The 22,104-nt window shown below is 44.1% G+C and overlaps 1 protein-coding gene across 2 annotated transcripts; it reads left to right on the top strand.

Annotated features, from left to right (window-relative positions):
• The first annotated feature begins 2,018 nt into the window (after positions 1-2,018).
• LOC102957055 (V-set and transmembrane domain-containing protein 1) lies at positions 2,019-19,684 on the top strand. 2 transcript variants are annotated; one of them, XM_015539808.2, is made up of 9 exons: positions 2,019-2,221; positions 6,978-7,013; positions 7,140-7,424; positions 10,608-10,646; positions 16,433-16,525; positions 16,658-16,685; positions 16,858-16,895; positions 16,998-17,035; positions 19,402-19,684. In XM_015539808.2, the coding sequence occupies exons 1-9, from the start codon at positions 2,188-2,190 to the stop codon at positions 19,432-19,434; spliced, it is 624 nt and encodes a 207-aa protein (XP_015395294.1). In that variant the 5' UTR covers positions 2,019-2,187; the 3' UTR covers positions 19,435-19,684. The 2 variants fall into 2 exon arrangements, with proteins under 2 accessions (XP_015395294.1, XP_042825265.1); XM_042969331.1 differs by lacking the exon at positions 6,978-7,013.
• The last annotated feature ends 2,420 nt before the right edge of the window (positions 19,685-22,104 follow it).

Below are 22,104 nucleotides of genomic sequence, written 5' to 3' on the forward strand. Positions count from 1 at the left end.
ATGTGTGAGGGCTAGCACATTGTTCTCAGCAGGAAGATGAAAGAGCCAAGTCACCCCATCTGAATGCAGAAGGGGCTGGACAGAAATAAGTAGATCTGGGAAATATGGAGAGCATGTGTGCACATGTGCATTCACACACACATTCTTATTACTAGTTAGGGTTGAACCTGGGTGATTTCAAATCTTAATGAAAATCAGAACTCACTTTCCACTGGTGTTTTGTTGGAAATTTAACCTCTGAAAAATTGTACTTAAAAAATAGTTGCAGGACAAGTTTGAGGTGAATCAGAGGGCATATAAGTATCAAACAAGCTATTTTTAGTAGACATGGAGTGGTCCAGGGTTGGGGCTTTTCTCCATTTCTGAAGTCTTCCCTTCCAATCTTAATTCCTCCAATACTTTCAATCCAAGTGGGATTTGTGGGATTGAGCCCCATGGCGGGCTCTGTGCTGACAGCTCAGAGCCTGGAGACTGCTTCAGATTCTGTGTCTCCCTATCTCTCTACCTCTCCCCTGCTCTCTCTCTCTCTCTCTCAAAAATAAATAAATATTAGAAATTTTTAAAAAATGAAGTGCTGGCATCTGCTTTGAGGTGTAGTATACGATTTTTCAACCCTTGTGTATCTGCAAACAACCATGTTTCCTCCCAACTCCCCTTACCTCCAGGCAAGGGACCTAATAATTCTAGAAAGCTGATGTATAGCTGTTATAACATTATGGCACCTGCACACAATTTCAGCAATCTCATGGTTAAATATTCATGGTTAAGGGAGAGAAGAATCATAGATTAGTTCTGGGAAGGAGGCAAAATCTTGCCTGGGCACAGCCTTACATGGGCAGACGAAGGCACATAGTGGACAGTATTGACTTTTTGCATGTCTAACTACTCATATCCTGTATATCCTGGTAAGACTATCTTTACTGGGACATTGGCCAACTATCACTTACTCTCTGTGGTTAAATGAGATTGATCCAACTTTCTAGCTGCAGGTGTGCTCATTGCCCCAGAAAGGCCAATCAGCATAATCTATCACACTGGCTACATTGATCAATTTAGGAACAGACATGTAAACCAAGATCAAGCAATGTTGAGTCTGCCTTATGAGTTTTGTTGCAAGTGTTAGTGCAAGCATACTGTTTTTTTTTCAAGTATATTATTTCTGCCTGGATATGCTGGTGGATATCTTCCCAGAACATAATGAGAAATAACCTGAGAGTGAAGTCTACACAGTGGGAAGTGGCGCCCAGACATGGAGAAAGACAGAGTTCTATCATTTGAGCATTTGGATCTACCCATGCTTGAACCCATTACAACCCTAGTGTTTTCAGTTATGTGAGGCAATCATTAATTAACAAGAGTCTTAACTAACTTGGGAAGCAATGAGTAGCTGGGAAAGAAAGATGTGTGTTGTACTTCTAGAGAGGAATTTTCTCCCTTAATTCATCAATATTTCCTCCTTGTTCCCGGAAAATGGAATTACACTCTCCCCGTGAGGGGAAAAAAAATTGAATGGAAGCTTTCCAATTTCCCTTGATTACTTTCTCTTCTGTAAAAGAAAGCACACTAAAAATCCAATGTGTGACCCATTTGTCAAGGTTTACTAAGAGACAAGTTTACTCAGCTTCAAAGGCAGACATCCATTTCTGCTTTCTTGTTGACCAACCTGCTCTCACGGGCAGCGGGTACCCAGCTTTTACCAGAGACTCCTGCATTTTAGACGTTACCATGTGCTTGCCCAGCCACTGTATTGTGCTGATGCTAAATTTCTGGGTTTGATAATGTACTGTACTTCTATTACCATTAGGGAAAGCTGGTTGATGGGCACATGGGAACCCTGTATTTTTTTTTTTTTTTGCAACTCTAAAACGTTTTCCAAGACAATTATTATTTTTTTGTAAAAGAAAATATCTTGGTCAGGACTTTAGATAAGACAGATCTCGGGGTGGGTGGAGCTGGAGCCACACACACCGGATTTATGAAGGAGATGTTGTCATTGATCATTTCCTGGCTTGGTTGTGAGAAGGAAACTCTACACCAGGTGGTGGAGAACCAAAGTGTCAGGGTGAAACCTCTACCCACACAGCCTGGGCACAAAGTGGCAGGAGGGAGCCATGATGGCCCAGTCTCCCTTCTTCCTTTGAACTATAAAACTGAAGACAGGATCTCGGTCTGGGTGGAAGGGACACTATGATCACAGAATTCCTGTCCTTGCTTTGCCTCGGTAAGTCTCCAGGACTGGGATGGATGGGTTTGGGTGGGTGAGAAAATTTACCACGAAGTGGAGGTTGGTGTGAATTGATGGCTTCTGTGTCTTAGACACATGCCACCTGTCAGACTTTGGTGGGCTGTGGTACAACATGCCTCTGTACTGGTGCTTGCACATAAGGAATGAGGAACCAAGGTTCAGAGATGTGTAGTGACACCCTGGTTTACTCGGCTGTGAAATGCAGAGCTCCCATGGGGTCCCCAAACCTGTTTTGTCTAAATACCAGTCTTGCCATGAATGCTTGTAGGCATATAGGAGGGTGGGGTATGTACAGTGTAGAGTGGTGAGTTTGGGTACAAATCAGGAATTCAGCGAAGAGTTATGCTGCAGACAATGGATGACATGAAAATTTTCTGGCCAGCCCTATCCTCAGCCTGATTTTGACTGTCCTCAACTTGAACATGATGTAATCAGATGGATCTGAGCCTGTAGAAAGGGACGCCTCGATTATAACTGTGGCTTGGTCACACAGGAGCTCTAGACTTTGAACCAGCAGCTCCACTGACCAAGCCCCCACTTCCTCCCTCTTTCGTGAGTAGGAGGTGAAGGGTGTGTGTGGAGGACAGCAGCACTTCTCATCTGCCCCAGTTCCTTCCTCCTTCTTCTGGGGTCTAGACCTTCCCTTTGGGGCATTGTTCCTCCCACACACACATTTGAGCTTCTGGGGTGGCTGTCAGTCACTGTACCCCAAACCTCCCGCTGTAGGGCAGAATAATCTGGGAAGTCAAGAGACTGACCTTTTCCTGCCCATATTCATTTCCTGGGGCTGCTGTCACAAAGTGCCACAAGCCAAGTGGCTTAAAACCATAAAAATGTATTCTCTCGCAGTTCTGGAGGCCAGAAGTCCAAGATCAAGGTGCAGAGCTGGCCTTGTGAGGGCTCTGAGGCTCAAAGGGAGAATCTGTTCCCAGCTCTCCTCGCTTCTGGGGATGGCAGGCAGTCCTTGGGCTCCTTGTCTGTAGATACTTTGCTGGGATCTCTCGTGTCTTCAAATGGCCGTCTTCCCTCTGTGTCTGTCTCCATGTCTCTCCACCTCTTCTTATGCAGACTTAGGGGGCCATCCTACTCTCCAATAACACTATTTCCAAATAACATATTAGGACTTGAACATATCTTTTGAGGGGGACACAAATCAACCCATAAGACTGTCCTCCTCTTTGACCATAATCATTATTCCAGGGATGATGCAAAGCAAGCCAGCCCAGTTCTGTCGGGAAGTTTCTCAAACTGGCATCGGGACACAGATAAATTTTGGTCCTCTATGAAGTGACCTTCCAAAGATGCCAGACTGTAGTTGCCCTCAGCCCCGCTCCCAGGCTCTTGGTCCTATCCTGACCATATTCAGAGGGAGTGATGCATGCCAGTGAAGAGAAAAGGCCCTAACAGCACTGAATCCCTGGATCAGATGGCTCTAGAGGCCAGCCAGATCCACCATTGCACTTGACAGAGGTTGCTTGCGATACAACTAGGCATTTCCACTTAATCTTATTTCAGGTGGACTTTTGATACCTGAATCTTTGTGCATCTTTAGGGCAAAAGTACCCAACTTACATAAAAATGTTTAAATGTATTGAGGTACAGTTCACATGAGAGTAACCATTTTAAAGTATTCAATTTAGTGGCATGGTAGACATTCACATTGTTATGTAACCATCACAAAATGACTTCATCACCCTTAAAGGAAATACTATACCTACAAGGCAGTCACTCATCATCCTAACCCTAACCCTAACCCTAACCCTAACCCTAACCCTTCCCCCAGACCCTGGCAGTCACCAATCTACTCTGTCTCTCTAGATTTAGCTATTCTGGACATATCATGTAAATGGAATCATATGATGTGTGACCTTTCATGTCTGGCTTCTTTTTCTTGGTATATTTGTAAGGTCCATCCATGGTGCAGCATGTATCGCTGTGACATTTCTTTCTATAATGGAATAAGATAATATTTTATATAATATACTATAATCTGAATAATCTTTTACATAAAAATTTTCAAGCTTTCCAGATGATGAGTTCAAAGGATCTGTTAAGTTGTAATTTAACGGTAACTGGGAGACCCAAGTTTGGCACCCAGTTCTAATGTGTGAGGGTGGGACCCTGACACCACCAAGCAAGTCTTGAACACCAGTTGGGCATACTATAATTTCACTCAATTGTGATACTATCTAGCTGGAGGTAGCATCAGATCCTATAGGTAAGGTGTCAGTTCTACAAGAACGCCCCCTCTCCATTTCAGATGCCAGTCACCAGTTCAGGTGGTCACCTGGGCTTCTGATCAACTGTCTATATATCAGGAGCTCCCATGACCCCCTCTTTTGGTCCAATTAGTTTGCTAGAGAAGCTCATAGAATTCACAGAAATATTTTACTTACTATATTACTAGAATATTATAAATATAAAAATATAAATATATATGGCTCTGGAACAGCCAGATGGAAGAGGTGTGGAGGGCCAGGTATGGGGAAAGAGCACAGAGTTTCCATGTCTTCTCCAGGTGCACCATTCTCCCTGCACCTCCTTATGTTCACCAACCTGGAAGCTCTCTGAACTCGTCCTTTAGAGCTTTTATAGAGGTTTCATTCCATAGGCATGGTTGATGAAATCATTGGCCATTGGTGATTGATTCCATCTCCAGCCCCTCTCCCCTCCCCAGAGGTCAGTGAGGTGGGACTGAAAGTTCCAGCCTTGTCCTCCTAGGGTTGATTCCCTTGGCAACCAGCCCCCATCCTTAGGTGTGGTCCAAAAGTCCCTTCATTTACATAGTGAAAGAATGCTTATCGCTTTCAACACTTAGAAAATTCCAAGGGTTTCAGGACCTCTGTGCCAGGAACCAGGACAGAAACCAAATGTGTTTCTTACCATAAATCACAGTATCACATTAGTTTTTAGGGAACTGTGGTTTCTAGGGCCCCCACTCCTTCCTATCTCAGTAAAGGTAATAGCCCCTAACTAGGCTGGACATTGTACAGCTCTCCTTTTGATGTATGTAAAGGCCATTCTAAGTGTTAGATGTAGGATACATGGTACAGGTGGGCAAATATCAGCCAAATGTAAAGTCTCAGCCAAATGACAGATACTTGATCATTGGTAGTTTCTCTATTGTAATTGTTTCCTGGGAAATGTGCTTTTTCAGGTTATCCTGAACGCCAGTGGGCTTTTTCCCCTTAATGACAGCTTTCTCCATTTCAGTCTTCCTTGTCTAAGTCAGCTGTCGTCCCTTGTTAGGAGAGATGGGCAAGTTCTGAAGAATCCAATGCGCCGTATGGGGACTTGAGTTAATGGTTCTGTATTCTCACCACACACACACACACACACACTCACAAAGGGTAACTATATGAGGTGATGGAGGTGTTAACTAGCTTGAAGGTGGTAATCATTGATTGATAGATAGATGATAGATAGATATAAAATCATCATATTGTAGAACTCAAATATACACAATTTTATTTGACAAAGAAAGAGGACCCCTCCCTCACTTTCTATTCTCTGGTAGGGTTTCACAATGTAAAATGAACTAAAGACAACTGTATGTTTGTGTGTGTGTGTGTGTGCGTGTGTGTGTGTGTTTAAGGGAATCACTATTTGAGCAGAATATTGGCTGATATCAGAGCTGAGATATCATGAGTCTGAAAGCAGGATTGGTGGGGGGGGGGGGACACTAAAAAGGGACCATGAGACCTAGGACTCCCTGACCACCCAGAGGATGATTTCCTACCTACTAATCCCAGACATTGTCACTGCAAGTGCCCTCTCAGCACACTGTCTACACTCCACCTCCTTCCTTCTAGGTGAAGCTTGGGGGTCCCTGTTGTGAGCTGACCTCTGAGTTTAAACAAAGGCCAGATGTCTTGAGATACTCTTGCATTGAGAAATTCTAGCTTCAACTCTTGGCAGACCCCAAGACTGGTTTCCCATATTTTCATCCATGGGATAATGTTCCTGTCCCAGAATGAAATAAATAGAACAGAACACAGGAGAGGGAGGGGCTGATGTTTGTCAAGATCAAAGCCAAGAGTGAAGAAAGCATTTAAGACCACGAATGTCTTGAATTCTTTGTGAAAAGAAGAACTTTGTTAGAGAGAGCAACTTCCTCTCCAGAGAGGAAACCCTCCACTCATACTCCACAATAAAATAACCATTGCATCATTTAAGTGGTAAGGGTGAAAACTGCCATCATACAAGACAGGAGAGGAAAATATAGGTAAGTGTGCAATGATTTCTAGATGGTGAAAGAAAAGACTAATTGTGAAAGCAACACAATAAATCAGGAAAGGTTACTGGAATTTGGTACATAAACATAACTCCTGAATGAGAAACAATGGGACATAAGCAAAAGGTAAAAAATAAACCCAAGGAGGGACACCTGGGTGGCTCAGTTGGTTAAGCGTCTGACTTCGGCTCGGGTCATGATCTTGCAGTCTGTGAGTTTGAGCCCCGCATCGGGCTCTGTGCTGACAGCTCAGAGCCTGGAGCCTGCTTCGGATTCTGTGTCTCCCTCTCTCTCTCAGCCCCTCCCCTGCTCGTGTTCTGTCACTATCTCTCTTTCAAAGATAAATAAACATTAAAAAAAATTTTTTTTTAAATCAACCCAAGGAAGTACCTTCAAGAAATGGGATGGATCTTTAACAAATTAGTCACGCATCATCTGCCTGATTTGTACTCCAAGATGAGTATATAAACTCATGTCTAATGAGAGTTTCTCTTCCAGGGCTTTCCCTGGGCTTTGAAGATGAGAAAAAGAATGGTGAGTTTTCTTGCATACACTTGATCTGTTCCTGCATCCCAAGTTTTCTGTCTGATCCTCTCAATTCTGGGAGGGCATTGGCAGTCATTACTTGGAAGATTCAGACTAACTCTGAATTCTTTCCAGAGACACTTACCAAACCCTACCTCAGTGCCTTGCCCAGCCCAGTGGTTGAACAGGGACGTAACGTGACCTTGAGGTGCCTGGGTCACCGCCACAATGTGACATTCATGCTGGGGAAGCTGCAGGACTCTGGGTACAGACAGGAGCAGAGATCTGCAGGATATGAGGCTGAATTCCTCCTCACTCACCTGGAGCGAAAGGATGCTGGGACGTACTTTTGTGCCTACAAGACAATGGACTCCCAGGAGTGGTCAGAGGAGAGTGAACACCTGCAGCTGGAGGTCACAGGTGAGAAAGGCAGCTTCAGGTTTGCCCTTGAGGCACATATTCCTTTTCCTGTGATGGAACCTGGCTGGGGAGAGAAGAGTCCAGGAAACAAAAAGACAGCTGTGACCGCTTGAATGTAGAGAATTGGGGGAAGGCGGGAATGGGAACTGAATTTGGTGACCAGTTCTCATCAGAGATTCTGAATGGGTATCAATGAGGTGGGTGTGGAGGGTGTTTTAGAATATAGGTATTAACAGAAAATTTGAAGTATGACCAAAGATGGAGATGTGATTGTCACTGGGGAAAAAAAAGTGTTTGTTAGAGTTTCCAAGAGGGGGATGCCATGCAGGACCACACAGAGAAGCACCAGGGCTAGTCAGGAAGCAGAGGGAGGGAGAAGATGGGGCAGGAACCTCTACTGTGGTTTCTGTGGGAAGGAACAGGCTTAAGATTGGCTCTGGGGTATAGAGGCTGTCCCTGAGTGTCTCGTATCTGACCCTGGAGTCATTAGGGCAGGGGAATAGTGGTCCAGAGGGTGGGAGCCATAGAGGAGGTGGTCAAGAGTGTGAGTTCTGGATTGCTTGGGTTGCATTTGAGAGGCGTGCTTGAGGGGGAGCTGTCTCCTATCTCTAGGAAGTAGATACCCTGGGAGGGGAATATCTCCAGGGTCAGCAAGGTCCCAAAATGTCAAAGAATCAAATACAGAAAATAAAAGACATGGTTAATACAGAGATGGGTAAGAATGTCCCCAGGGAAACCCTGGTCCTCCCCTTTACCCCCGTTGCTTTGTACTCTTCAGGATCATCCTAAAACCTTCCCTCTTACTCAGCATAGATCCCGAGACAATTCCAGGTCACAGTGTGAGACTCTGATTCCATACAGCAGAACCAAATGTATGGATATTGTTCTGCTGAAAACGGTGATGGCAGAGCCACTACAAGTTGAGAAAATAAGAAAATCCAAACTGAGCATCGTGGCAGCATAAGACATCCCTCATTTTTGTACCAATCTTCCATGCCAACAACAGAAATGTGGCATCCATGCACAAACAAAAGTGCTTTTGTGGGAGTTGTGGGATCCGGCACCAAACACCAAGGGACCCAAGAGGAGTCTCACCCACCTGTGAGTTGAGTAGTAGGCAGACAGACCTCAGTACCAGCTGTGGAACCTGCAGGAGACTGTAAATTATTTCCAGGTCCTATTGGCCATGGTCTGGAAGCACCTGGAGATGTGATCAATAACTTATGGACAAGGGAACCTGTGTGGACATCTACAAACCAAGACTGAATCATGAAGAAATAGAAAATCTGAACAGATCAATAACAGAGAAGGAGAGTACCTCAAAAATCAAAAACCTCCCAATGAAGAAGAGCCCAGGACCAACCAGAAGTTTCACTTATGAATTCCACCAGACATTTAAAGAAAAAATAATGCAAATCCTTCTCAGAGTCTTCCCAAAAACGGAAGAGGAGGGAACACTCCTACTCTCATTTCATGAGGCCGGCATCACCGATACCAAAGCCGGACAGCAACACTAAAAGAAAACTACGGAGCAATATAATATCCCTGATGAACATAGATGCAGACATTCCCAAAAAAACATTGGCAACCAAGTTCAACAGCACATTAAGGTTACACGTCATGGTTAAGTGGGATTTGTCCCTGTGGTATGAGGATGGTTCAACATATACAATCAATAAATGCGATAGACCACATTAGTGAATGAAGGACAGAAGTCATACGATCATCTCAGTAGATGCAGAAAAGGTATTTGACAAAATACAACATACTTTCAAAATTAAAAACTCTCCACAAATGGGGTACAGAAGGAATACATCTCAACATAACAAAGGACATACGCAAGTCCACAGTTGGCTTCATACTCGAAGGGGAAAGGTCGAAAGCTTTTCCTCTAACATCAGAAACGAGACAAGGATGTCCGCTCTCACCACTTCCATTCAACGTAGCAATAAAGCAATCAAACAAGACAAAGAAGTAAGAGGCATCCAAACTGGAAAGGAAGAAGTAGAACTGTCTTTATTTGCAGATGATGTAATCTTACATATGGAAAATCCTAACGACTCAACCAAAAAAATGCTGGATCCTGAATGGTCAAAGAAATACGGAGAAAGAACAAAGTTGGGGGTATCACACATCCTAATTTCAAACTATACTAGAAAGCTACAGTAATCCAAATGGTACGGTACTGGCATAAAAATAGACACATAGACCAGCAAAACAAAACCAAGAGCCCAGAATTCAAGCCTCACGTATACAATCAACTAACATTTGGTAGGGGAGCCAAAAATACGCAGTGGGGTGAGGGTAGTCTCTTCAATAAACGGTGTTGGGAGAACTGGATGCCAGAAGAATGAAATTGGACCCCTACCTTACACCACTCACAAAAATCAATTCAAAGCGTAGTAGAGACTTAAACATAAGACCCCACACCATAAAACCCCTCGAAGAAAACGGGGGAAAACTCCTTTGCTTAATCTTGGCAATGAGGTTTTCAGATATGACACAAAAAGCATTAAAAAGGCAAAAATAGGGGCGCCTGGGTGGCTCAGTCAGTTGGGCGGCCGACTTCAGCTCAGGTCATGATCTCGCGGTCCGTGAGGGCTGTGAGTTCGAGCCCCGTGTCGGGCTCTGTGCTGACAGCTCAGAGCCTGGAGCCTGTTTCAGATTCTGTGTCTCCCTCTCTCTGACCCTCCCCCATTCATGCTCTGTCTCTCTCTGTCTCAAAAATAAATGTTATAAAAAAAATTTATAAAAAAAAATTTAAAAAAGGCAAAAATAAACAAGTGGGAAGGCATCAAGCTAAAAAGCTTCTGCGTGGCTGAAGAAACAGTCAACAAGATAAGAAAACTTAACCAAATGGGAGAGAATATTTGCAAAATGGCCGTGCTCTTGCCTGAGATAGGGAAGACTGGCAAGGAATAGGATTGGAAGGGGAGGGGGGAATTAGTGGGGTCATATAAATATTTTTGTTATTAGAAATAATATCAAAACTCCAAGAATATTAGAAAGAGCAATCTCATATTCTGACCCTGGTTTGCGAACCCAGTGAGCATCCCAAGAGTGGGGAAGACATTCTCTGCTTCCCAAAGAAGGCATAGAGTCCGTAAGTGAGACATGAGGACATAGGACCCCAAGATCCCCACACAATCATTGTGATTTTTTTTCTTACCTCCTGTTTTCTAGATGACCGCAAAAAACGCAGAGCCCCTCCAGGGGGAAAAGGTAAGATAAATTGAAGAATGCTTTTCCAAATTATACCCACCTCATGAGACAGGGGATCCTTTTTGATTAAAAGGCACAAGAAGCATCTCGATGCATGATTTCTCAACGCGATTGGGAGGATGATTGCCTCTCTTGGGCAATGACTGCTGAGCTCCTCCTGGGTTCATAAAAATCTGATGAGTAAGACAGGACAAGGTGCATCGTTTGTCATTTTACATAATGAAAACACTATGGTGGAGTTTTGGGAAGAATGGGGATGAGCTTGTGTGTCTGGTTTGGGCAGCACGATCCCTATGCTGTGGAGTCCACGTGCTTTGGGAATATGTATGACCAAAGGACTTGCTAAAACTTCTAAATTCTCGGGGCACCTGGGTGGCTCAGTCGGTTAAGCAGCCGACTTCGGCTCAGGTCATGATCTCGAGGTCAGTGAGTTCAAGCCCCGCGTCGGGCTCTGTGCTGACAGCTCAGAGCCTGGAGCCTGTTTCAGATTCTGTATCTCCCTCTCTCTGACCCTCCCCTGTTCATGCTCTGTCTCTCTCTCTCTCAAAAATAAATAAACGTTAAAAAAAATTATTAAAAAAAAAAACTTCTAAATTCTCAAACACAGCTGAACATTCAGTTACTTTTCTCTGATGCTGCTTTTCCATGAAGAATTGGCTAAGATTCTATCCTCAGAGATGCCTGTAAAAGTTAGAGCTTTTGACATCTTTGGATGAAAACAGGAGCTCATCCAGATTTTAATGGCCAAATATATAATGTAAATTGGCAACTAGGTGCTTACTCATCTTTAATTTCTGCAACTTGTAACCTCCCTATAAGCTACTCCAAAGAGCCAAAATTGTTCAGGGCTGTCATTAGAGTTGACACTGACATAACCAGCTTTTTTTTTTTTTTTTTAAAGGTATCTCCCAAAATGTCCTTGCAAAATAAGTAATAGTCTTTGAAAATGTGTTTATTCAGGATTAGCAGACTTGGGAAATGATTTCTACTCCAGCTTTAGGACCATAATGCATGCCAGGAATGTCTTTTTGGAGAGATATGAAATCTGATAGCATCTAGGAGCATGAAAGGGTCAGAAATAGAGCAGGAAGTGTGAGGGATGGTGTTGGAGGGGAAAGAGGAAGAGAAACGGTGATTTTGGCTCTCGCGTTATTTTCTTTCTTTTTGATTGATACATAACTCACACTCCCTAAATTCACCCTTTTGAAGGATATGACTCAGTGGCATTTTAGTATGTTTGCAAGGCTGTGCAGCCACAGCCACTATACAATTCCAGAACATTCTCATCACCCCCAAATGAAATCGCCAGCCTGTTAAGCGGTGTCTCCCCATCCCCATGGTGGACATTTGGGTTGTTCATACCTTTTTGGTATCGCAATAATTCTACCCTGAGCATTGGTGTGCACGTACCTGTTTGAGTCCCCGCTCCCAATTTTTCTTCGGTATCTACCCATGGGTAGAATTGGAAGGGCATATGTTAACTCTACATTTAACTTTTTGAGAAACGGCCAAGTTATTTCCCAACGTGGCCGCCCCATTTTACATTCCCACCAGTAATGCATGTGGGTTCCAATATCTCCATATCCTTGCCAACCCTTATTTTCCTTTTATTATAGACACCTTAGTGGGTGTCTTCTTTTTTTTTTTCAACGTTTTTTTTTTTTTTTTTTTTTTTTTTTTTTGGGACAGAGAGAGACAGAGCATGAACGGGGGAGGGGCAGAGAGAGAGGGAGACACAGAATCGGAAACAGGCTCCAGGCTCCGAGCCATCAGCCCAGAGCCTGACGCGGGGCTCGAACTCACGGACCGCGAGATCGTGACCTGGCTGAAGTCGGACGCTTAACCGACTGCACCACCCAGGCGCTCCAGTGGGTGTCTTCTTAAGATGTGCTTTCTGAGTTCAAATTTATACCGCCGCAATTCTAAACAGAATAAAGCCTTTAAGCTCAGACAGGATGTCCCCAGCCCGCATACGAGGCCAGTCTTCTCTTCTGTGCCTGTGACTTTATTTACGCCCCATGTCAAGCTGTATCCCTTTGCTCGTCTGATTCCTTCACACCAACACCAGAGACCCTTTGTAGTTTATTCTGGCAACTTGTAAACATGGATGTGAAATTTGGCCAGGATATGTGGACATCTCAGGGTGAGCTCAGATCGATGGGTGTGGGGCCATAGGAAGAGGAAAGTCTTGTAATTGTTTACTTCTCATTTCTAGTGAGCTGCTGTGGGAGAGAAACCTAGGCTAGATGAAGGTTGAAGTTTCTCTGCATCCATTTGGGGCCTTGCTAGTCCGGGAAGAGCTGCTCCTGCCCTGTGTCTCACATCCCTGGTGATGTGCTGATAGATTGCTGTGTTTGAGGGTGTGTTGGATTCAGGGCTGCTAGAAGCAGACTCTCACATAAGTATGAGCGTGGAAACAATATTGTAGAGGGCACGGGGGAAGAAGGCATGAGAAGAAAAGGACAGAACACGAGTGAGTGTCTTTTGCTCAATGCCACGGGAAAGTGCAGGAGATGGAGAAGGTGACACACACGGGCAGCCAGGGCTTAAGGCAGGAAACCACAATCCAGAGTGCATAAAAACGGCAAAGGGATCTGGGGGAGCAGGGAAGGAGGAGTATCAGCATCATCTGCTACAGAGGGAGACAGGTGTGGGCGGGATATCGGGGGAGAAAATAATCATTATCACTGCGATCTCATTATCCTACATGGTGAGTCAGATTCTAGACTGAGCGTTGTAAAGCCAGTACTCTCACCTTCCATCATTATCCAGCTCTGTGAGTCAGGTATTCTCACCCCACCCCTCTCCTTCCGGCCCCATCTTTATGGAGCTGTAATCGGGAAATAAAAGAAGGTATTTAAAGTGTGCCCCGTGATGGTTGGGAGTACAAGTACGCCGTGAAAGGAATCCCCCCATCAAGTGAATGAATGCACCTGCCCCTCACGTACTCACCCCCCTTTTTTTTTTTAGTAAGAATGCTTAAGATGTCTTTAAGCAAATTTCAATTATACAATATCAACTACTGTCACCATACGATACATTACATGTCCAGAATTTATTCACCTTTTTAAAAAAATTTAATATTTATTTATTTTTGTGAGAGCGAGAGGAGTGTGAGACAGGGAGGGGCAGAGAGAGAGGGAGACACAGAATACGAAACGGGCTCCAGGCTCTGAGCTGTCAGCACAGAGCCCGATGTGGGGCTCGAACTCACGGACTGTGATGTCATGACCTGAGCCGAAGGCAGACGCCCAAACAACTGCGCCACCCAGGCACCCCATGTTGTCTTTTTTTTTAAATTTTTTTTAACGTTTATTTATTTTTGAGACAGAGAGAGACAGAGCATGAACGGGGGAGGGGCAGAGAGAGAGGGAGACACAGAATCGGAAGCAGGCTCCAGGCTCTGAGCCATCAGCCCAGAGCCCGACGCGGGGCTCGAACTCGCGGACTGCGAGATCGTGACCTGAGCTGAAGTCAGACACTTAACCGACTGAGCCACCCAGGCGCCCCCCATGTTGTCTTTTATAAGTAATTTTTATTCGCTTCTTTTGAATGCAAACAGAGTCGATGTGTTCACATTCTTTCCAAATTTAAAAGACTGAAAAAAAGTACTATCAAACAAAAAAATTCAGTTCTTATGGTCTTCTGTATAGGAGGCATTTTGGAAGAAAAATTCCACACGAAAGATGATTCTAGTAAGCCTCAGTCAGCAAGAGAACCCTCCTGTGAAAATACTCACTAACTGGTGTGGTTCTGTTTAGAAATAAGACATATCTAGATAATTCAAAAATAATGTTCCTAGCAGCCAGGAAATGTTCATTGTAAATTCAAGATCTCACGTAAAGGGAAAACTTCATGTGATTGGCAATAAAATTGCTTATTATGTGCCATTTTGACTTAAAACACATATATGTTAGATATTAGATTTAAACAGGTACGAATTTGCATGAACATATTTCTCCTGATTGGCGTTCCCGTTGCCCCAAAAAGTGAATACCAAGGAAAGTAATGTATTTTATGAACTTGAATAATCACTGTACACATCCTGGATCACCTCTGGATTTCTCTCAAAACTTGTTATACTCTTACTCCTTTTTTTTTTTAAGTTTTTTTTTAAGTTTATTCATTTTTGAGAAAGAGAGAGAGAGAGAGACAGAGCATGAGCGGGGGAGGGGCAGAGAGAGAGGGAGACACAGAATCCGAAGCGGGTTCCAGGCTCTGAGCTGTCAGCAGAGAGCCCGACGCGGGGCTCGAACTCATGACCTAAGCTGAAGTCAGATGCTTAACCGACTGAGCCACCCAGGAACCCTTATTCATCTTTTAACTGGAAGCTTCTCCTCACTTACCCTGGCAACCATCTACCCTCTGCTTCTATGAGTTCAATTTAAAAAAAAAAATTTTTTTTTTAATTTTTTAGATTCCAAGTGTAAGTGGAATCCAATCATGTAGTGTTTGCCTTTAGTTCATGTCACTTAGCATAATGCCCTCCAGGTTTCATAGGCTTTGTAGCAGATGGTCGGATTTTCTGAATAATATCCCAGGGGTGTATAACATTTAAACAACCCTTGAACTGGGAGAGAGTTGGGACTTCCATTCATGTCTGATGGGACTTGCCTCTGCCAGCATCGCCGTTATGTGGGGAAACACGTATCTGCCCAGACTGTGAGCTCACTTCTCTGGGGTTTCCACACCCAGTGGCCAGCACAGAGCTGCCCGGACCTGGGGCCGCCTGGCCTGAAGGGTTAGACATCCCAGGACTTGAAGCCCATCCCGGCTGTGTGACTTTTTTTAAAAATTTTTTTTAAACATGTATTTTTTTTTTTACTTTTTTTTTTAACGTTTATTTATTTTTGAGACAGAGAGAGACAGAGCATGAATGGGGGAGGGTCAGAGAGAGGGAGACACAGAATCTGAAACAGGCTCCAGGCTTTGAGCCATCAGCACAGAGCCCGACGCGGGGCTCTCACGGACCGCGAGATCATGACCTGAGCCGAAGTCGGACACTTAACCGACTGAGCCACCCAGGCGCCCCAACATGTATTTATTTTTGAGAGACAGAAAGAGACAGAGCATGAGCAGAGGAGGGGCAGAGAGAGGGGGAGACACAGAATCGGAAGCAGGCTCCAGGCTCTGAGCTGTCAGCACAGAGCCTTGAACCCACGAACTATGAGATCATGACCTGCGCCGAAGTCGGATGCTCAACCAATTGAGCCACCCGGGTGCCCCATAAATCTTCATTATTATTGATATGGCTGACACACTGATTGGGAATTTCCCTTGGGCGAGGCCCTCTCTGGGAGTGCCCACCTGGTTACCCCCCAGCCCCCCACCATGCAGTGCAGTCAGTAGCTACTATTCCCATCCTCGCTTTGAATGGGGAAAGGGAGGGGCGCCTGGGTGGCTCAGTCGGTTAAGCGTCCGACTTCAGCTCAGGTCACGATCTCACGGTCTGTGAGTTCGAGCCCCGCATCGGGCTCTGTGCTGACAGCTCGGAGCCTGGAGCCTGTTTCAGATTCTGTGTCTCCCTCTCTCTCTCTGCCCCTCCCCCGTTCATGCTCTGTCTCTCTCTCTGTCTCAAAAATAAATAAACGTTAAAAAAAAAAAAATGAATGGGGAAAGGGAAAGTCAGATTCACTCCCCTAAGACATGGGAAGTTCCAGCTCGGAAGCAGCAGCTGAAGGCTTTAGAAGCCCGATTGTCTGGCTGCTGACAACTGTCCTGCCACATGCAGATCGGGGTGTCTGGGCAGCCAAACTGATGGTCTGACCTGCTCCTCTCCCAACCAGCCACCAGATCCACCATTGCTGCCACGTGCAGCTGTCTCTCCATTTTTCTCCTCTTCCTCTCCGTCTTCCTCATCAACAGATGCACCCAGCATGGTGAGTTCAGGGATGCACCGATTTAAAACACTGGGGAAGGGGAGTGAAGTGAAGGATTTTCTCATTAGATAAATTCCTCCCTGTATTATTATTATTATTATTATTATTATTATTATTGTGTTTTTTTTGTAGATTTGTCACATGAAGAATCCACCAAGAGGTAGATAAACTCGACGTATCTCGTGCCCCCTCCCACCTTTCACAGACCCTCTTCGCATGTCTGTGATTCCCACTCCCGTCCAACCCGTGCTGTGACTCTCTTCTTCTCTCCAAAACCCTATCCTCTCCCCCAGTCTTCATATCCCACACTTTAACGTGTTTCTGTCTCTCAGAACCAGCCATTCCAAACTTCCCCAGCAGGAGGCTATGGGTGAGTGATAAGGGAAGAAACCACATGGGCATGGTGGGATGGGAAGGGTAAGTCTGACTCCTGCAATCTGAGAACTGATTTTTTTCCCCCTTTCTCTCACAGATGCAGATTCATCTGACCTGGAAAGGACATCTGTCTCGGTGAGTTCTCCCCACAAGTTCACTTATCTCCATAGGCCGACCCTGTTCACCCGCTGGTTTAACCCACACTCTGGTTATATGACTGCCCCCAGCTCACACAATTGACTGGAGGCCAATGAACATTGTGTTTAAAAACATATGCTTCGGCCAAACTCATATAAACTGAGGGCAGAATGGTGGTTACCAGGAGGTGAGAAAGTTGGTAGATAAGTAAGTTCTGGAGATGAAATGCACAGCATTGTGATCATGGTCCCTAACGATGTATTCGAACTTCAGAGTTGCTAAGAGATTACATCTTAATTGTTCTCACTGCTTGGAAAAGACATGATAATTATGTGACGGGATTCATGTGTTAGCTAGCACTATGGTGGTAATCGTGTTGCAATATATAAATGTATCAAATAAACACTTGGTACATTTATATATTGCAACATGATTACCACCATAGTGGTAAAACCTATACAATGTTATATGTCAGTTATATCTCAATCAACAAAGATACATGGGCTTTTTGTTCCGGAGTAGCAAGACTCCAATTGCCCATGGCTACTATTTATTACCAATATGGTCTGAGACAAAGCATGAAACCCCTGTGATCTGGACCCTTCATTGCCTCCCATATCGAGTGGGAATCAAAATCCCCCATGAGAAGGCCTGTGTGAATCCACTGATGTGCTAATCATAAAGGGTTTGCTGGAGTTTCCAGCAAATTTTAAACATCAGATGGCATAAAAGCATCAATTAACAAATGTTAACCAATGTACATTATTTTTTTCTATTTAAAATACTGTTTACTTGTGATTCAACATTAATTAGCATTACCTTGGGGCGCCTGGGTGGCTCAGTTCGTTAAGTGTCTGACTTCAGCTCAGGTCATGATCTCGTGGTCTGTGAGTTCAAGCCCCGCATCGGGCTCTGTGCTGACAGCTCGGAGTCTGGAGCCAGCTTCGGATTCTGTGTCTCCCTCTCTCTCTGCCCCTCCCCCACTCACGTCCTGTCTCTGTCAGAAATGAATAAACATTAAAAAAAATTTTTTTTAATTAGCATTACCTCTAAGAGCAATAACAGATAACGTTTATACATTTTTTCCATAGGACACAGAGGTCCATTGGTTTATTCTTTATGTCAAAGCAAGTAAAAAGAGGCATTAGCAAAAAGTACAAATGGTTCAATGCTGTGTTTAAAAAGTATTTATGCACATGGCATTCACTTAGATATGCATATAATTTTTTAAGGTATGGAAAAACATAGTTCACAGATTCGCAAATAAAGCCTCAATGAACAAATCTGGCCTATTTTAAGCGTTGGATTAGTGACATTGATTAGCAAATTGTTGATCATAATATGAAAATAATATAATACTACGATGTGCTACCTCCATACAGTGAAATTCTATTCAGCAATAAAAAAAGGAAGAAAGTAGTGATAGGTACCTTTGGTACAAGGATGTATTGCAAAAACCATTTTGCTAAGTGAAAAAAAGCCAGATACAGAAGACTGTCCATGGTGGTGTTCCATTGTGTAAAATCTCCAGAAAAAGCACATTAGTGGTGGCCTATGGCTGGGGTGGGGAGAGCAGGTGTAACTGCACATAGGCACGAGGGAACTTTTTTGGGTGACGAATGTTCTAAAACTTACTGTGGCGATGGCCAGCCACATCATTCTACCGATTCACTAAATGTCATCAAATTTCACACATGGTACATAAATTATATCTTAATAACACTGTTTTTTTAATTTTTTTAACATTTATTTATTTTTGAGACAGAGAGAGACAGAGCATGAACGGGGGAGGGTCACAGAGAGAGGGAGACACAGAATCTGAAACAGGCTCCAGGCTCTGAGCTGTCAGCACAGAGCCCGATGCGGGGCTCGAACCCACGGACCGTGAGATCATGACCTGAGCCGAAGTCGGACGCTTCACCGACTGAGCCACCCAGGCGCCCCAATAACACTGCTTTAAAAACAGTGTAATATTACATAACCAGTAGGAATTCTTGAAGGATAGTTCTTATTCTCAAAACCATGCATTTGCAATGACTGTTATTAGTCCCACTTACACTCATTAGCATCGTTTCATTAAAACCAGAGTCAAAACCCTCACCGTCCGTGAAACATGGCCATTCCTAGAATGGCTCTGTCCAGTAGGACTTCCCGCCATGATGGAAGTGTCCCAAAGCTGTGCTCATACAACAGCCACTGGCTGCATGTGGCTTGTGCACATTTGAGATGCATCTGGTGTGACTGAGGACCTGAGTTTTGAGTTCGATTTAACTTTAATTCACTTAAATGTAAATAGCCATACGTGGCTTGTAGGTACCATATGAGACAGCTAAGCTCTAAATGCCCATCTCTCTTCCCCAAAGGCTGAAAGACCCCCAGGGAGTGAGCTATGCTGATCGAAACCCCAAGGTACCACCTGCGGCAGCTTCTGTCCCCCGCCAAGGAGCCCCCAGGATCCTGTGAACGTACAGTGCTGTAGGATCCCTGGAAGGAGGAGAACTTGATTTTAGATGGTGGAGGTGACTGAACACATGGAAACCAGGTCACTGTGTGTCCTTGGCTCACAATCCATAGTAATAAAATGAAGTTTCTGCTTTTTTGCTTCCACACCTCTCAACAATTACTGGTCTCAAAAATAAATTAAAAAAAAAAGTTAAAAAAAATTAAAAAAAAAAAAAAAGAATTACTGGCTGGATTTCCCCAAAATTTGGAGTGTGACTTTAGTACAGTTTGGCTTAAAACATAGGCTAAGAACACATACCATGTGTATGGGCTGGTAGTACCAGGATACCCACTTAGGGAATTCTAGATGGCACCCCATACATAGAAAACTGTTCCCCCAGAAAACTCCATTGATTGCTGTGGGGTGAGGCATAGAAAACTGTTCCCCCAGAAAACTCCATTGATTGCTGTGGGGTGAGGCATAGAAAACTGTTCCCCCAGAAAACTCCATTGATTGCTGTGGGGTGAGGCATAGAAAACTGTTCCCCCAGAAAACTCCATTGATTGCTGTGGGGTGAGGCATAGAAAACTGTTCCCCCAGGAAACTCCATTGATTGCTGTGGGGTGAGGCATAGAAAACTGTTCCCCCAGAAAACTCCATTGATTGCTGTGGGGTGAGGCATAGAAAACTGTTCCCCCAGAAAACTCCATTGATTGCTGTGGGGTGAGGCATAGAAAACTGTTCCCCCAGAAAACTCCATTGATTGCTGTGGGGTGAGGCATCCCATAGACCAAGGGATTTTGAAAAGGAGCACAAGATACAAGCCACAAATATAGACACCCAACTGCGATCTATCAAACACAACCCTAAGTCGCATGCACCAGGGTAAGTCACTAAACGTATTTGGTTCATGATCCTTCCAAGCCGTACTGGGCAGAGCCATCCAGTCTTAAAGTTAAGACCAGTTTCCTTTCTGATGCGAATGGGAGAGTTTTCTCAGTGCCATCGTGTTTCTATCTACATTATTTCTTTGGAATCGAAGGATACGACGAAGCTAGACTTGCCAAGTATATGTTGGTGTTGTCATTGGGCACCCATAACTTCATTAATTTACGTATTGTGTCTTTGTAAGGATTTTTCTGAGGGTGGGCTCTTTTGTGTGACAATGACACCGAATGGCCAGTTACGTATCAACACAAATACACGAGCTCTGATTCCAAAGTTATGTCAGCCAATCAGGTTTGGAAGTCACTGTTTAATATGTGAATGAACCAAAGTATAGGCATTCAGGATGCACATGTAAATATTCTTAGCTCACAAGCATATACAGGGTAACTCTTCTCTTTCTAGGTTAGGTTTTTAATTATGAAGTGATTCAACCATAATGGAAAACACCCAATAGTATAAATGGAAACAGGTACACTGACCTTACTTTCTAGACATTAACATTTTGCTGTGTTTCACCACTACCACATCCACTCTCTTGTCCTTCCTCTCTCCCCAGAGGTGAACATTATCCAAGCTGCTATATGTTATTATTATTATTTTTTAATTTTTTTTCTTTAACGTTTATTTATTTTTGAGACAGAGAGAGACAGAGCATGAACGGGGGAGGGTCAGAGAGAGAGGGAGACACAGAATCTGAAACAGGCTCCAGGCTCTGAGCGGTCAGCACAGAGCCCGACGCGGGGCTCGAACTCACGGACCGCGAGATCATGACCTGAGCCGAAGTCGGACGCTTAACCGACTGAGCCACCCAGGCGCCCCTGTTATTATTTTTTTTAATTAAAAAATCTTTTTTTAACCTTTATTCCTTTTTTGAGGGACACAGAGAGACAGAGCATTAGTGGGGGAGGGGCAAAGAGGGAGACACAGAATTGGAAGCAGGCTCCAGGCTCCGAGCTGTCAGCACAGAGCCTGATGCGGGGCTTGAACCCACGAACCATGAGATCATGACCTGAGCTGAAGTCAGACGCTTGACCGACTGAGCCACCCAGATGCCCCTGCTGTATGTTATTCTTATGCATTTTTTCACTTTCACTACACAGACATCTACTAATATTCAATATAGGGCAAGATTCTCTGTGTTATTAGTATATATACAAATATACAGAATCATGTTGTATATTATAATTCTGTGACTTAATTGTCCTCAATATTATGCTTTTGGAAATCGCCCCGGGGGAATTTTGTGGGTCTGGCTCAATATCCACTGCATAGAATTTAGCTATTAACCATACCAGGGAATATTGTTCAGCCACAAAAAAGAATAACATGCCACTACACGAATGAACCTTAAAAACGTTGTGCTTAGAGGGGCGCCTGGGTGGCTCAAGTGTCCGACTTCAGCTCAGGTCATGAGCTCACAGCTCATGAGTTCAAGCCCCGCATCGGGCTCTGTGCTGACAGCTTGGAGCCTGGAGCCTGCTTCGGATTCTGTGTCTCCCTCTCTCTCTGTCCCTAACCCACTTGCATTTTGTCTCTGTCTCTCTCAAAAATAAATAAACATTATAAAATAATGAATGAAAATGGAATTATTACAACCAATCCCTCAGAGATACAAGCAATTATCAGGGAATACTATGAAAAATTATATGCCAACAAACTGGACAACCTGGAAGAA

Source organism: Panthera tigris, chromosome E2 (genome assembly GCF_018350195.1).
Source record: "Panthera tigris isolate Pti1 chromosome E2, P.tigris_Pti1_mat1.1, whole genome shotgun sequence".
Taxonomy (NCBI): Eukaryota; Metazoa; Chordata; class Mammalia; order Carnivora; family Felidae; genus Panthera; species Panthera tigris.